General features: G+C 40.3%; 1 protein-coding gene across 1 annotated transcript in view; it reads left to right on the top strand.

The window, feature by feature from the left end:
* The window catches only part of LOC115622449 (titin), a 78,845-nt gene extending 66,361 nt beyond the window's left edge, over window positions 1-12,484 (top strand). Inside the window, exons 26-37 of the mRNA XM_030516391.1 lie at window positions 248-5,278; window positions 5,512-5,553; window positions 5,622-5,873; window positions 5,999-6,967; window positions 7,056-8,723; window positions 8,787-8,928; window positions 9,001-10,016; window positions 10,089-10,394; window positions 10,616-10,720; window positions 10,783-10,977; window positions 11,263-11,565; window positions 11,636-12,484. Of these exons, the coding sequence (XP_030372251.1) occupies window positions 248-5,278; window positions 5,512-5,553; window positions 5,622-5,873; window positions 5,999-6,967; window positions 7,056-8,723; window positions 8,787-8,928; window positions 9,001-10,016; window positions 10,089-10,394; window positions 10,616-10,720; window positions 10,783-10,977; window positions 11,263-11,565; window positions 11,636-11,820 (10,214 nt within the window). The 3' untranslated portion in view covers window positions 11,821-12,484. The remainder of the gene's footprint in view (window positions 1-247; window positions 5,279-5,511; window positions 5,554-5,621; window positions 5,874-5,998; window positions 6,968-7,055; window positions 8,724-8,786; window positions 8,929-9,000; window positions 10,017-10,088; window positions 10,395-10,615; window positions 10,721-10,782; window positions 10,978-11,262; window positions 11,566-11,635) is intronic.
* The last annotated feature ends 546 nt before the right edge of the window (window positions 12,485-13,030 follow it).

Here is a 13,030-nt window from a genome sequence, read left to right as displayed (position 1 = left end):
ATATATTTAATTCTAACCTGATACAATAATATGAATATAATTTGTTCCCTAATTTAGACTTTTAGGTTCTAAAAAAAAAAAAAAAAAAAGAAAAAAAAAATTCTGAGCTGCTGTAAATATTTAGCTTTAAACTATGTATGTCTTCTACCAAGTTGTACAATTGCTTCTTCTGCGAAAGCAACGCACAGAGCCATAGGATATGATTTTCCGTGTATTTTTCCTGCTGAATTATATATTTTTCTAACAGGTGAAGTACCAGAGGTTCACAAGGATTATCATATAAGCGTAATTGAAGAACACCCCATTGAAGAAGAAGAGCAGCCAGACAAAATTTTAGAAGTGAAGGTGATCGACGTAGAGCCCGAAATCCAAGAGTCGCAGCCCATTGTGGAAGAAATTGAAGAAGAAGATGAGATAGCACCTGACCAGATTGTAGAGGATACAACAAAGCCGAAAAAGAAGAAGAAAATAGTGAAAAAGAAGACTGATGAGCATGATGAAATTATACAAAAATTATTGGCACAAGAAATTGAAAAAACCGAGTTAGAAAAATATGAGAAACTTGATTTTGAAATACCCAAAAAGGTCAAGCCCGAGTTTGAAAACCTTGAGCCAATAAAAATTGTACGAAAAGATCAAAAACCAACTAAAGTGACAATTGTTGAGGCTGCGGAAGCACCTCAGGTGGTTAAACTAAAACCATCGAAACGTAAGGAAAAACCGGTTGAAGAACAAAGTGGACAGCTACCCAAGTTTAAGCTGAAGGCTCGCATGGTTATGGTTGAATATCCTCCAGAACTTTTAGTACCTAAAGTTACTCATATAGGTGCTGTTAAAGAAAATGGTGAACTCTCCCGTAATATAGAGGAAGCGGAGGAAATTCTTAAGTTCAAGCCGCGCAAGGTAAAGAAATTGAAGAAAATTAAAGATGACTTGGAGAAAGTGGAGCTTGAAAAGTATGAGAAGTATATAAGCAGCGAAGAGGAGCCTGAGGAAAAAACACCATACCAAAAGCCCGAAAAGAAGCCAAAACCAGAAGATAAGCCTGAAGAAGCCAAAATAAAGCTTGGAAAAGGTAAGAAAAAGCCAAAAGAAGAAGAGGAACCTGAAAATGTGACACTTAAAAAGATACCTGAAAAGCCCAAATCATCTGAAGAAGATGTTGATAAATCACTAAAGCCAAAAGAAGTTGTTGTTATCGAAGAAAAGCCCAAAGAGCCGAAAACACAAGAGATAGACGTGGAACCATTTGAACCAACTGATTTCGAGCATCCAGAATATCCACAAGAAGAGCTTGAGCCGTTAGAACACCCAACAAAACCGGAAAAACCAAAGAAGACTACTAAAACCAAATATAAGCCAAAAGAGAAATCCAAGCCTGATCAGGACACAATAATATCAGAGATTGTGCCCGGAGTTCCTAAAGAACAAGAGGATGTACCTGAGAAAGAAGTTAAGTTCCGTATACCTGAAAGTGAAGCTCCAGAAGAAACTGACTCTGAGGTTAAATTGAAACCGTTCCAAAAACCTGAGCCGGAAATAATATCTGAAGATACAGCAGCCCAACCAGAGACAGAGGACTCTCAGCCGAAAGAACAAGTCACAAAGCCTGAAGACGATATACAAAAACCAAAGAAAACAAAGGCTAAGAAGAAGCAACCGAAAGAAGAAGAAGAGACTCCCGAAGAGCAACCAAGCAAGGAATTTGAAGTTTCTATCAGCGAAGAGCAGGTTATACAAGAAAAGCCGCTTGAAGAAAAACCTAAAGAAGTTAAAGTGAAGCAAAAGAAACCAAAAGAACTCCCTGTGTCGCAAGTAGAAGTCGTTGAGGAAGTGCCACAGCCTGAACAAACTCCCGAAGATATTCCCGTTGAGTACAAGATTACTACAACAGTTATAGAGCCCGAAGAGGCACCTAAAGAGCATCAAGTCAAAGTCATTGATTTTGATGAAAGGGAAGTAACAACTGCGGAGGTTGTAGAAGAAAAAGTGGTTACCCGAAAGAAAAAACCAAAACCAGAGCCAGAGCCACAGGAAGAATATGAAGTTACTCTAAAACAACCGAGAGAGGAACAAGATGAACCAGAGGAAGTCAATGCAGAAATTGTGTTACCTAGCGAAAAGCCAGAAGAAAAAGAACCTGAACAATACGAGGTAGAATTGAAGCTAACTGAGCCACAGATAAGTGAAGTTGTTGGTGAAGAAATTGTCGTAAAAGAGAAAACAAAGAAGAAACCCTCGAAAGATAAGGTAAAACAAATTGTTGTGGAAGAAGAAAAAGTGCAGCCACGTGAAGAAGTAGAGGAGAAGGTGGAACCAAAACCAGAAGAAAAAATTGTGGATCACAAAGCTTACGAAATAAACATTACAGAGACTGAAGCAGAAAAGGAACAACCTATTGAAGTCATCGAAGAGACTGCTGAGGTTACTAAAGAAGAACCTGTAGAAGATATAGTTCCTCAATTCGATTCTTATGAAGTTATCCTTACCGAATCCGAAGCCGAAAAAGTACGTGAAGTAGAAAAGGAACAACCTGAGGAATCACCTGAAGAAGTAGAATTTAAACTTAAGCCCAAGGAAACTGAGTCAATTGAAGTTAAGGTTACGATGACTGAACCAAAAGAAATTGAAGAAACTCATGTAGAAGCCGAAATTAAAAAGAAAAAGACGAAAAAACCAAAGAAAACAGAAGAAGCGGCTGAAGTGGAAGATGAAGTAGTTGAGGAAACAAAGCCTGAAATTGAAGAACAACAAGAAGAACAAATAAAGGAAACACCAAAAGAACTTAAAATTAAAGTAATTGAGTCGGAAGCTCCTATTGTTCCAGTTGATGTAGTCGAAGAAAAGGAACCTGAAATCGAAGAACACAAAGAAGAACCAATAAAAGAAATACCGAAAGATTACACAGTGCGTGTTTCGGAAACCGAAGCCGAAGAAGACGTCCCAGACGAGGCCCAATTTAAATTGAAGAAACCCAAGCCTACTGAAATAACTGCTGAAGAGCCAGAAGCTGAGTTTGTACTCAAAGAAAAACAGCCAACACAAGAAGTTTCTGAAGCCGCCAAAATAAAGACCAAGAAGCCGAAAAAGAAAACTGTCGATGTTCAGTCTGAGGAGCTAAATATACAAGTCGTTGAAGAAATTCCTCAAGAAACTCCTCAAGAAATTATAGAAGAAATTGTAGAGACTGTACCAGAGCTTAAGGAAGATGTACCGGTGATTGAAGAGAAGACTTATAAAATTGGGGTTAAAGAAACACAGCCAGAGGTACAACCTAAAGAAATTGTAGAAGAAATTGTGGAGACTGTACCAGAGATTAAGGAAGATGTACCGGTTATTGAAGAGAAGACTTATAAAATTGGTGTTAAAGAAACACAGCCTGAGGTACAACCTGAAAAAATCGAAGAAGAACAAGTTGAAATACAACCAGTTGAGGAGAAGCCTATTGTACAAGAATTCGAAGAACTCAAAGTAAAAGTAATTGAAGAAATACCCCGTGAAGTCGTCGAGGAAGTTACTGAAGAGGAAGTTAAGATTCAACGTAAGAAGAAGGTTAAGCCTCAAGTAATTGAAGAGCCTGAAGCTGAGATAACACTTCCTGTACAAAAACCTGTGGATGAAGTTGAAGAGTCCCATGACATCATTGTTAAGACCGAAAAGCCAACAGAAGAGCAGGCGGCCGACCTTAAGATTACAATTGTTGAAGAAGTGCCACAAGTTAAGGAAATTATTGAGGAAGTTGAAGAGATCGAAGAAGTAAAAGAAACTAAAGTTGAGGCCATACCAGAGGAGAAACCAGCCGACTTTAAGATTACTCTAAAAGAAACTGAACCTGAAAAACCAACCATCGAAGAGTTGCCAGAAGAACAAGTTACGCTTAAGGCTAAAAAGAAAGTTCCCGAACAAAAAGTGATTGATGAGCCGGAAGTGGAATTCCAAGTTCAGACAAAACAACCAGTTGAAGAAGTTACGGCGGCAACTAAAATTAAGAAGAAGTCGAAGAAACCCATTGAAGAAGCAGCTGCAGAGCTAAAAGTGAAGGTGACTGAAGAAGTTCCAGCAGAAAAACCAGAAGTTCAAATTATCGAGGAAATCGAAGAGATTGAAAAACCGGTGGAACTAATAGAGGAACCTGATAATGCAGCTACATTCAAGTTAAAGAAACCAGAATCTGTAGATGAAGAAGAAGTTGTTGCTGAGGTTTCATTGAAACCAAAGAAACCTAAAGTTGTGGAGGAAGAAGGGGAATCTGTGGACATCAAATTGCCTAAAGAATTAAAGGTAACCGAGGAGACTTCGAATGAAACTGTACAACTAAAGAAAAAGAAGAAGCCACAGAAACCAGTGGAAGAAGCAGCTGACGAGTTGAAATTACAACAAACGGTTGTGGAAGAAAAACCTGTAGAAATTGAGGAAGAGGAAATATTGGAAGAAGCTGTTGTGATACGCAGGAGACCGAAGAAACCATTTGAGCCAACAGTTGAAGACTTAGAAGAAACCGAATTTAGTCTTTCATTAAAGAAACCACACACTATAAACGAAGGCGTAGAAGAGGGGGCGACAATCATTAAAAAGCGTCCAGTAAGGCCAACAACTTTGGATGAAGCTGAAGCAGAACTTTCCATAAAGCGTCAAGAAGAAGAATACGAGGAGGGCGAAGATATAGAAGAATTTGTCATAAGTAAGCGACCAAAAGCAAAACCATTACAAGTAACTGAAGAAGATGACCAAGAATATACAGTGAAGAAGCTCAAACGTCGGAAGAAGGTTGACATTCCTGAATTTTCTGATGTTGAAAATGTAACGTTCCGTCCCAAGACCACAAAGACTAAAGAGGATGTAGATCAAGAGTTCAACATTGCTCTTGATTCTTATGCTGAGGAGGAGGTGTCGATGTCAGGAAAGGTTAAAATAAAGAAGCCAATCAAAAAGACATACTCTGAAGCTACTGATGAGGCCAAGATAAAAATTATACAGGATTATGATGATGGTGAAGGCCCAATAATTGAAGAAATTCGGGACGACAGTAGCATTGAAGATACCATGTACGATGTTGAGGAGCCTGAGGAGTATTTGGTTGAAGAATTGCCGCCTGATGAAGTTGATTTCAAATTGAAGCCTAAAAAACAACCAAAGCCCAGATATTCCATACAAGATGAGGAAGAGGAACAGTTCTTAATTGGCTTGCGTCGTCCCAAGCGTGACTCAGTGACCTACGATGAAGACTCTTTAACCTTTAAGAAGAAACGTAAAGTTGTGCAACAACTCTTCAATGAAGGTATGTATTTGTTTTCAAAATCTATTCAGTATAATATACATCGACAAATATACAAATAAATGCTTGCGCTTATATGATAACAGAGTACAAAGATAAGGTAAAAGTGCCCCTCATCAGTGTTAGTGGCTAACAAGTAACGTGTCATTGCCTTCGAGAGCATAGTAACCACCAATTTACTTTAAAATTATAATTTAATTCTTGAATTAATGAAACCTACACCTTTATTGCAACAGATGGAGCTTCACTTAACATTACAAGGGAAATGAATGTTGAAGGTATGGAAGATCATAACAGATACGAATTGCGCAGAGTTTAATAAATAATGAAATGAAATGTATTTCAGAATCTGATGTCGATAATATTATGTATTCTATCTGCAATTATATTGCCGACAATGATGAGGCCATTAACCTCGTGGAAGGTGAAAAAGTACAAGTTGTTGGACGTCACAGCTCGGAGTGGTGGTATGTTAAAAAGACCATAACAGAAGAGGAAGGTTGGGTTCCAGCCCAATATCTAATGGAGCCAGCAGAATACGCGCAATACGTTCAGAAGAAGTTGCATGAGAAAATTGACAAGCTGCCTGTATTTGAACGTAAGATCAAGTTTATTGTATTTAATTACTTTTTGTTGCTAACCCATTACATACTCGTACATACATATGTCCTGTCATGTTCATAACAATTTTTTTTATGTTTTGATGTGTTTGTGCGTGTAAAGGACCTGGACCTGATGAGAAACCTTTGGCACCACGATTCATTGAAAAACTTCAGCCCATTCACACGCCTGATGGTTACACAGTACAATTTGAATGCAAAGTTGAAGGCGTGCCACGTCCACAAATTGCTTGGTTCCGTGAAACAGCCATCATTAAGCCTTCGCAAGACTTCCAAATGTTCTATGACGAAGATAATGTCGCCACTTTAATTATTCGTGAAGTATTCCCAGAAGATGCTGGAAAATTCACATGCGTCGCCAAGAATGCTGCTGGGTTTACCTCAACTACAACCGAGTTGATTGTGGAGAGTCCGCTATCCGACCACGGATCGGATGCGACGGCATTGTCTCGCAAGAGCATGTCTCGAGAATCATCATTGGCTGATATACTGGAGGGTATACCTCCGACCTTCTCACGAAAACCAAAGGCACAATATGTCGATGAGAACACCAATGTCATATTGGAGTGTCGTCTGGTGGCCGTTCCCGAACCCGATATTGTCTGGACATTCAATGGTGAAGACATAGATGAAGAGGAAATCAAGAATGTGCGCATTGTGACCGAATCTGATATGCATATGTACTGCAGTGTGGTTCATATAACGAAGGTGAAAAAGTCACAAGAAGGCACCTATGAAGTAATTGCGACAAATCGGGAAGGTGAAGCACGTCTGCCAATTACATTGAAGGTGCGAACAAATCAACAGGAAGCACCACAAATACTAGAGCCGTTACGTAATATGGTTATTCGTGAAGGTGAGAGTGTGGTACTTTCAACACAAATTGTTGGAAATCCACCTCCTAAGGTTACATGGTACAAGGACGGCAAGCCAATAAAGAATGCAAAGACTGACAAGGATTTGCACACCCTTACCTTAATAACACCAAAGCGTAGTGAAAAGGGAGAGTACACAGTTAAGGCTGTCAACCCATTGGGCAGTGTAGAAACCTCCGCCAACCTTACGATTGAAGGTATGATTCTTGTTTAGTGTTTAATTTTAACTTCGTGTGTATATAATATTGAGTTTCAATTAATATTTGCTTACTTCTTAAAATATAGAACCCTCTAGTGGAAATGCCGAGCCTCCATTGTTTGTTGAACGATTCGAAGAGCAATCAGTACCACAGAAGGGAGAGATACGTCTTCCAGCAAAGGTTTCCGGCAATCCAGTTCCAGAAGTTCAGTGGCTTTTCAACAACAATCCACTCTACCCAAGCGACCGTGTCCAACAAATTTATGATGGTGAAAATATTGAGTTAATAATTAAAAATGCTAATCCAGAGACAGATTCTGGTGACTATAAATGCATTGCCAGTAATCCTATTGGCAAGACTTCGCACGGCGCCCGTGTGATTGTTGAAGTCGATGAAGTAACCTTTACAAAGAAATTGAAGAAGACGATTACCATTGAAGAAGTACAATCGCTAACACTGGAGTGTGAGACCTCACATGTAGTTACCACAAAATGGTTCTTCAATGGCAAGGAACTGAGCGGCATGGATCATCGCGTTGTTGTTGAGGATGGAAAAACTCATAAGTTGGTTATTAGAAATACAAACTTGCGCGATACCGGTACCTATGTATGCAAGGTTAAGAACCAGGAAACTCAATCAACCGTAGAAGTTCTGCAGCGCAAGCCGGACTTTATTAAAGTACTAGAAGATTACGAGGTGACTGAAAAGGATACAGCTATACTCGATGTCGAGCTAACAACAGAAGCTGCTGAAGTAACCTGGTACAAGGATGGTGAGAAAATCACTCCAGAGAAAAAGAATTGTGAATTTATCAAAGATGGTAAATCACGACGTTTGGTCATACGCGACACCACCATTCACGATGAGGGTGAGTACACGTGTAAGGTGGAAGACCAGGTGTGCAGTGCGGAGCTGGTTGTCATTGAGTTGCCACCAGAGATTGTGAAGCCTTTGGACGATACGTCGGTAACTAAGGGTGAGAACGCCACATTTGAAATAGAGCTAAGCAAGGGCGACGCTCTTGTCAAATGGTTCAAGAACGGCAAGGAGTTGCAGTTTAATGAGCGCGTACAGCTTATCATCGATGGCAAAAAGCAATCACTACGCATAAATAAAGCGAAACCAGACGATGTGGCCGAATATTCCATTCAAGTCGGTGATCAAACATCAAAGGCAAAATTGACAGTTGAAGAGCCTTTGGTTGAGTTTGTCCTACGCTTACCAGACGTTACCATTGCCACAAAGTCAACAGATGCTGAGTTTACTGTAGAGCTGTCACAACCGGATGTTGATGTTACCTGGTACAAGAAGGGTAAGCCCATCAAACCAAACAAAAAGCATGAGGTGTTTGTAGAGGGCACTGTCAGACGCTTGGTTATACATGATGCCACCGACGACGATGTGGGTGAGGTCAGTTGTGTTGCCGAAAACGTCACTAGCAGCAGCAAGCTGTGCGTTGAAGAGCTTAAGCTGCCACCCGTAATAACATCTGAGAAGGAGCAAACAGTGAAAGTGAAGGAGAACGACGATGCCACCTTCACTGTCCGGTACACAGGTGTGCCAACGCCAGAGGCCCAATGGACAACGCGCAATGTTGTAATACCTAAGTCGAAGCGCACGATTCCAGTCATAGACGAGCAATCCGCCACATTAACCATCAAAAAGGTTGTTGATGATGATGAAGGTGAATACACGGTCAAGCTTGTCAATCCTGTGGGTGAGGCAGAGGCCAGTTTACATTTGGTCATTATGCGTAAGTCTCTTACTCAAATAAATAAAAGATTTCACATTAACCAAGTTTCATTTGCGCCTATAGGTAAGCCCACGGCACCCGGCACGCCTCAACCCTTGGAGGTTATGCACGATTCAATTACCTTATACTGGAAGGCCCCAGAAGATGATGGCAAATCTGAAATTATTGAGTACATTTTGGAATACCATGATGTAAAGGAAGAAAAGTAAGTTGGAACAATGTAAGAACAAAATTATAAGAAACGTTTGTAATAAAATTCTTTCTTAATGCACTATAGATGGACTGAGATTCGTAAGATCAAGGACACCACATACACCGTCAGCAAACTAAAGATCGATACAGAATACGTTTTTCGGGCAATTGCTGTCAATGATATTGGTCCCTCACCGCCTTCGCCAATTTCCCCGCCAATTCGCCTGGTACCAAAGGTAGAAACAGAAGCACCAAGCGTACGCGAGCCACTGCAGGATGTTGCCTCTGAGCTAGACAAAGAGGTCACACTGTCCTGTGTATTCGGAGGCATTCCAGAACCAAAGGTCGTTTGGAAGAGAAATGGCCAGATCTTCGAATCCAGCAGCTTGCGCTATGAGAACCGTGTAGCCAAGTATACTATTGAAAAGACAACCATTGAGACTGAGGCCACATACACATGTGTGGCTACCAATGAGAAGGGTTCCGTTGAGACTTCCTGCAAGTTGACTTTACAACAGAAGCCACACATTGAAATTGAGGACAAATACTTGTCGCAAAAATTGCGTACTGGCGGCACTCTCACCATTCCAGCATTGGTCAAAGGCTATCCCCAACCAACTGTGACCTGGCATAAGGAGACAGTTGAACAAAAGTCGACGAAACAAATCACAATCGAGACTACGGAAACCACTTCAACGTACACTGTGACAAAACTCACTCGCGAACATTCGGGACGGTACAAGATCACAGCCACAAATGAGTCAGGCAGCACATATGTGGAATGCTCTGTTCAGGTAATCGACAAGCCCAGTCGACCTCAATCATTGGAGATCAAGGATGTTAAGAAAGACTCAATTACCTTGGAATGGACACCGCCCATCGATGACGGTGGCATGGACATTAAACAGTACACACTAGAGAAGTGCGATGTTCAGAATAATGTTTGGATGAAGGTGTCCGATTTCAATAAGGACATACACTCGTATTCTGTTCAAAAGCTCTCTATGAATGCACAGTATATGTTCCGAGTTGTAGCCATTAACCCAATTGGTGAATCGGAACCAACTGAGAGTGAGACTGTTACCATAACAAAGAAGTTTGGTACGTATACAAATACAAAGTTTATTTCATTGATTATTTTAATCAATGCATTACCTTATTTTTTTCTTCCAGATAAACCAACTCCACCACGTCCACCCACCGAAGTATCCGGTATGAATGATAGCTCCTTTACACTAGCTTGGGAGCCGTCAGAAAGCGACGGTGGTTCAAAGATCATTGAATACATCGTAGAGATCAGGGAAGAGACTGAGACTGTATATCGCAGCGTGGGTACAACAACGGGCACTGTGACGAACATACATGTCGAAAATGTTATCCGCAACAAGGGCTATCTATTTAGAATATATGCTAGAAATGAGGTTGGTACGAGCGAGGCTTTCGAGACTACGGAGAAGATTGTCGTCGGACGTAAAATAAGTAAGTTATATTCATATTTACATTCACAAAAAAATACGCTAGCTTTTTATAATTTATGCGGCTTTATAAAACTAATCGCAACTAATGCTTTTTATGCGCCTACCCCAATGGCAATGCTTAATTATACCATAAAGAAAGTCCTACTGAAAATATGGGTATGTTGTTTTTATTTAAAAATGGAGGCTTGGTATTAATATGTTTATAAATCTATTAAAATGTAGCTCCGCCATCGCCACCACAAAATCTGAGAGCTCCCGATATTACGAGTCGTAGTGTCACACTCGATTGGGAGGTGCCAGCACGAAATGGTGGCTCAGAAATCACAGGTAAGCTCATATATACATATATTTTAAGACGAGCAGTTGTTAGCAGCACTCTCTCTTTTTAGGCTATTGTGTGGAGAAACGTTCCTCGACATCAACTACTTGGGCAAAGGTCATTACTTTGGATGCTCATCAACTACATTATACCATTGACAATCTGAAGGATAAATGCGAGTACTGGTTCCGCGTCTCTGCTGAGAATGAGGTTGGATTAGGTGCACCAGCCGTAACTGAAAGCATATCGCTTAAGACACACGCAAGTAAGTTCGAGAATCCTTATACATACATTTACATTTCTATACCAAGTATTTTTTGCATGTAAACAAAAATCTTAAAACGAAAATAGTCTTAGCAAAATTCATAGTTTTAAATGCAAAATGTTCTTCAGTTCTACTGCTCTAAAAAAATCATTTTCATGCATAAAACGTGAACTGCTTATTTGTAAGATTTTGTTCTTAAGATAAATATTTGCCAATTTAGGAAAATACTTAATTTTTAGTTTGTCTCAGTGTAGTACATATTATTAAATGATATTTTGTTCTTAGCCGTGCCATCACCACCAACGGCACCACTGGAGGCCCGAGTCATCGCTGCCAATGCTCACGTATTCGAATGGGGTATACCCGAGTCAGATGGAGGTGCGCCTCTGCTCGGCTATCACATTGCCATACGTGACATGAAGAAGTCGATGTGGATCGAGGTTGGTCGTGTGCCTGCCGGCGTGCAGAAATTCCAGATCAGAGACTTGCAAGAGAATCACGAGTACATGATACGCATATTCGCCAAGAATGAAATCGGGTTGAGTGAACCTTTGGAATCGGAGGAGCCCTATAAGATTATGACAGCAGGTACGTTATAAATAATTGTAAACTTATATCCGATGGAAGTTAACTCAAATTATATAATTGATGTGTGCAGGTCATGCCAGTCTGCCGGACGAACCGCGTACAGAAATGAGCACCTGCAATACATCATCCTGGCTGCGAGACCACAACATGGATGCGGATATACACTCATATGCGCGCGGCAAACTGTTGCGACGCGATGAGTACTTCTTCCGCATCTGGGCGAAAATGCCAAAAAAGAAGAAAAACTCTAAGTAGAGAGGCAAAATAATTTGCATAGACACGACGAATGAATTTTAGGCTAGTCTATAACATATATTGCAATTGTATTTAATTTAAAAACGCTCTTGATTTGGTTGCTTTTTGTATTTGTAAAGAGCATGTAATGTTTCAGAATAACAAACACAAATGAAGTGCTCGCCTACAGCGATGCTCGCGTCTCTGGGGTCTTAGGGTGCGAGCGAAGAAAATCTTAGGATACCAGAGGGTGAGCATGGCTGTTTTGGGGGAGCATAACAGAAAAACATTACATAATCTAACGCTCTGTTTATTTTACTTTTTTGTTTGCACAATTTACAATATGATTTTTCTGTTTCTGTTTTTTCCTTATTTTTGTAAGCTGTGATAAATCTATCAATCGAAAGCGTCAAACGAATTGCATAAAATGTACGCGCTCGGTGCGGCGCGGCACGACCTTTGGGCACGGGCAATGGGGGCCAACGCCCCAACTCAATATCCTAGGGAGACAAACAATAACAACAAAATGGTGCAAATCGATATATGAGTTATGGGTCGATGACTTTCATTGCTATTGTCAAGGGTATGTTGCTAGGCGCGAGCTGCAAACATTTATGAGATACTTATATTGTACTACAAGTCTTTAACATAAAACACAAATAAAAATGAATTTTTGAACAAAAAAGTTCCTGTGGCTTTTGTGGCCTGTGTGTGCAAAGTTATTGTAACCAAAATCAACTAATTAATTCATTAGAAGTCCTTGCACTAGACTAGACCGCTCGCCCAAGCGAGAGTTCAACAAGCCCTATAACTTCAACTAAAAGTTTTCCATTAAGTTTTTATTCTAAAACTTAAAGTCCGTAAGCAAACAAAGCGTACGGGCTGGATGCTGCCCTATAGAAATAGCAAAACTAAGACCACATGTCCTTGTCCGGCTGCTCTGTGAACTGCAAAGAGAAGTGGGGGCTACGCATCGTTGAACTTATCTCTGGTGACAAGGCAAATGCTGCATAAACTTTGCGAGAATTGTGTGCGAATTTAATTAAAGTTTTTGCGATATTGCGGCAATTGCAGAGTACAGGAAGACAAAAGGAAAGGCAAAGGCGCTGGCCACACTAATCAAATGATATTATCTCAAATACAGCGAGTTGAAGTAAGTTTAGCCATAATTTAAACTCTCTGTGGGTCAGCGCCATGAGAAGTCCACATATAGTATGTATGTACAATCATA

This window comes from Scaptodrosophila lebanonensis, unplaced genomic scaffold (genome assembly GCF_003285725.1).
Source record: "Scaptodrosophila lebanonensis strain 11010-0011.00,11010-0021.00 unplaced genomic scaffold, SlebRS2 tig00000043-arrow-pilon, whole genome shotgun sequence".
Lineage (NCBI taxonomy): Eukaryota > Metazoa > Arthropoda > Insecta > Diptera > Drosophilidae > Scaptodrosophila > Scaptodrosophila lebanonensis.
The sequence above is the reverse complement of the archived record's forward strand: the minus strand, read 5'-3'. Positions and strand labels throughout refer to the sequence as shown.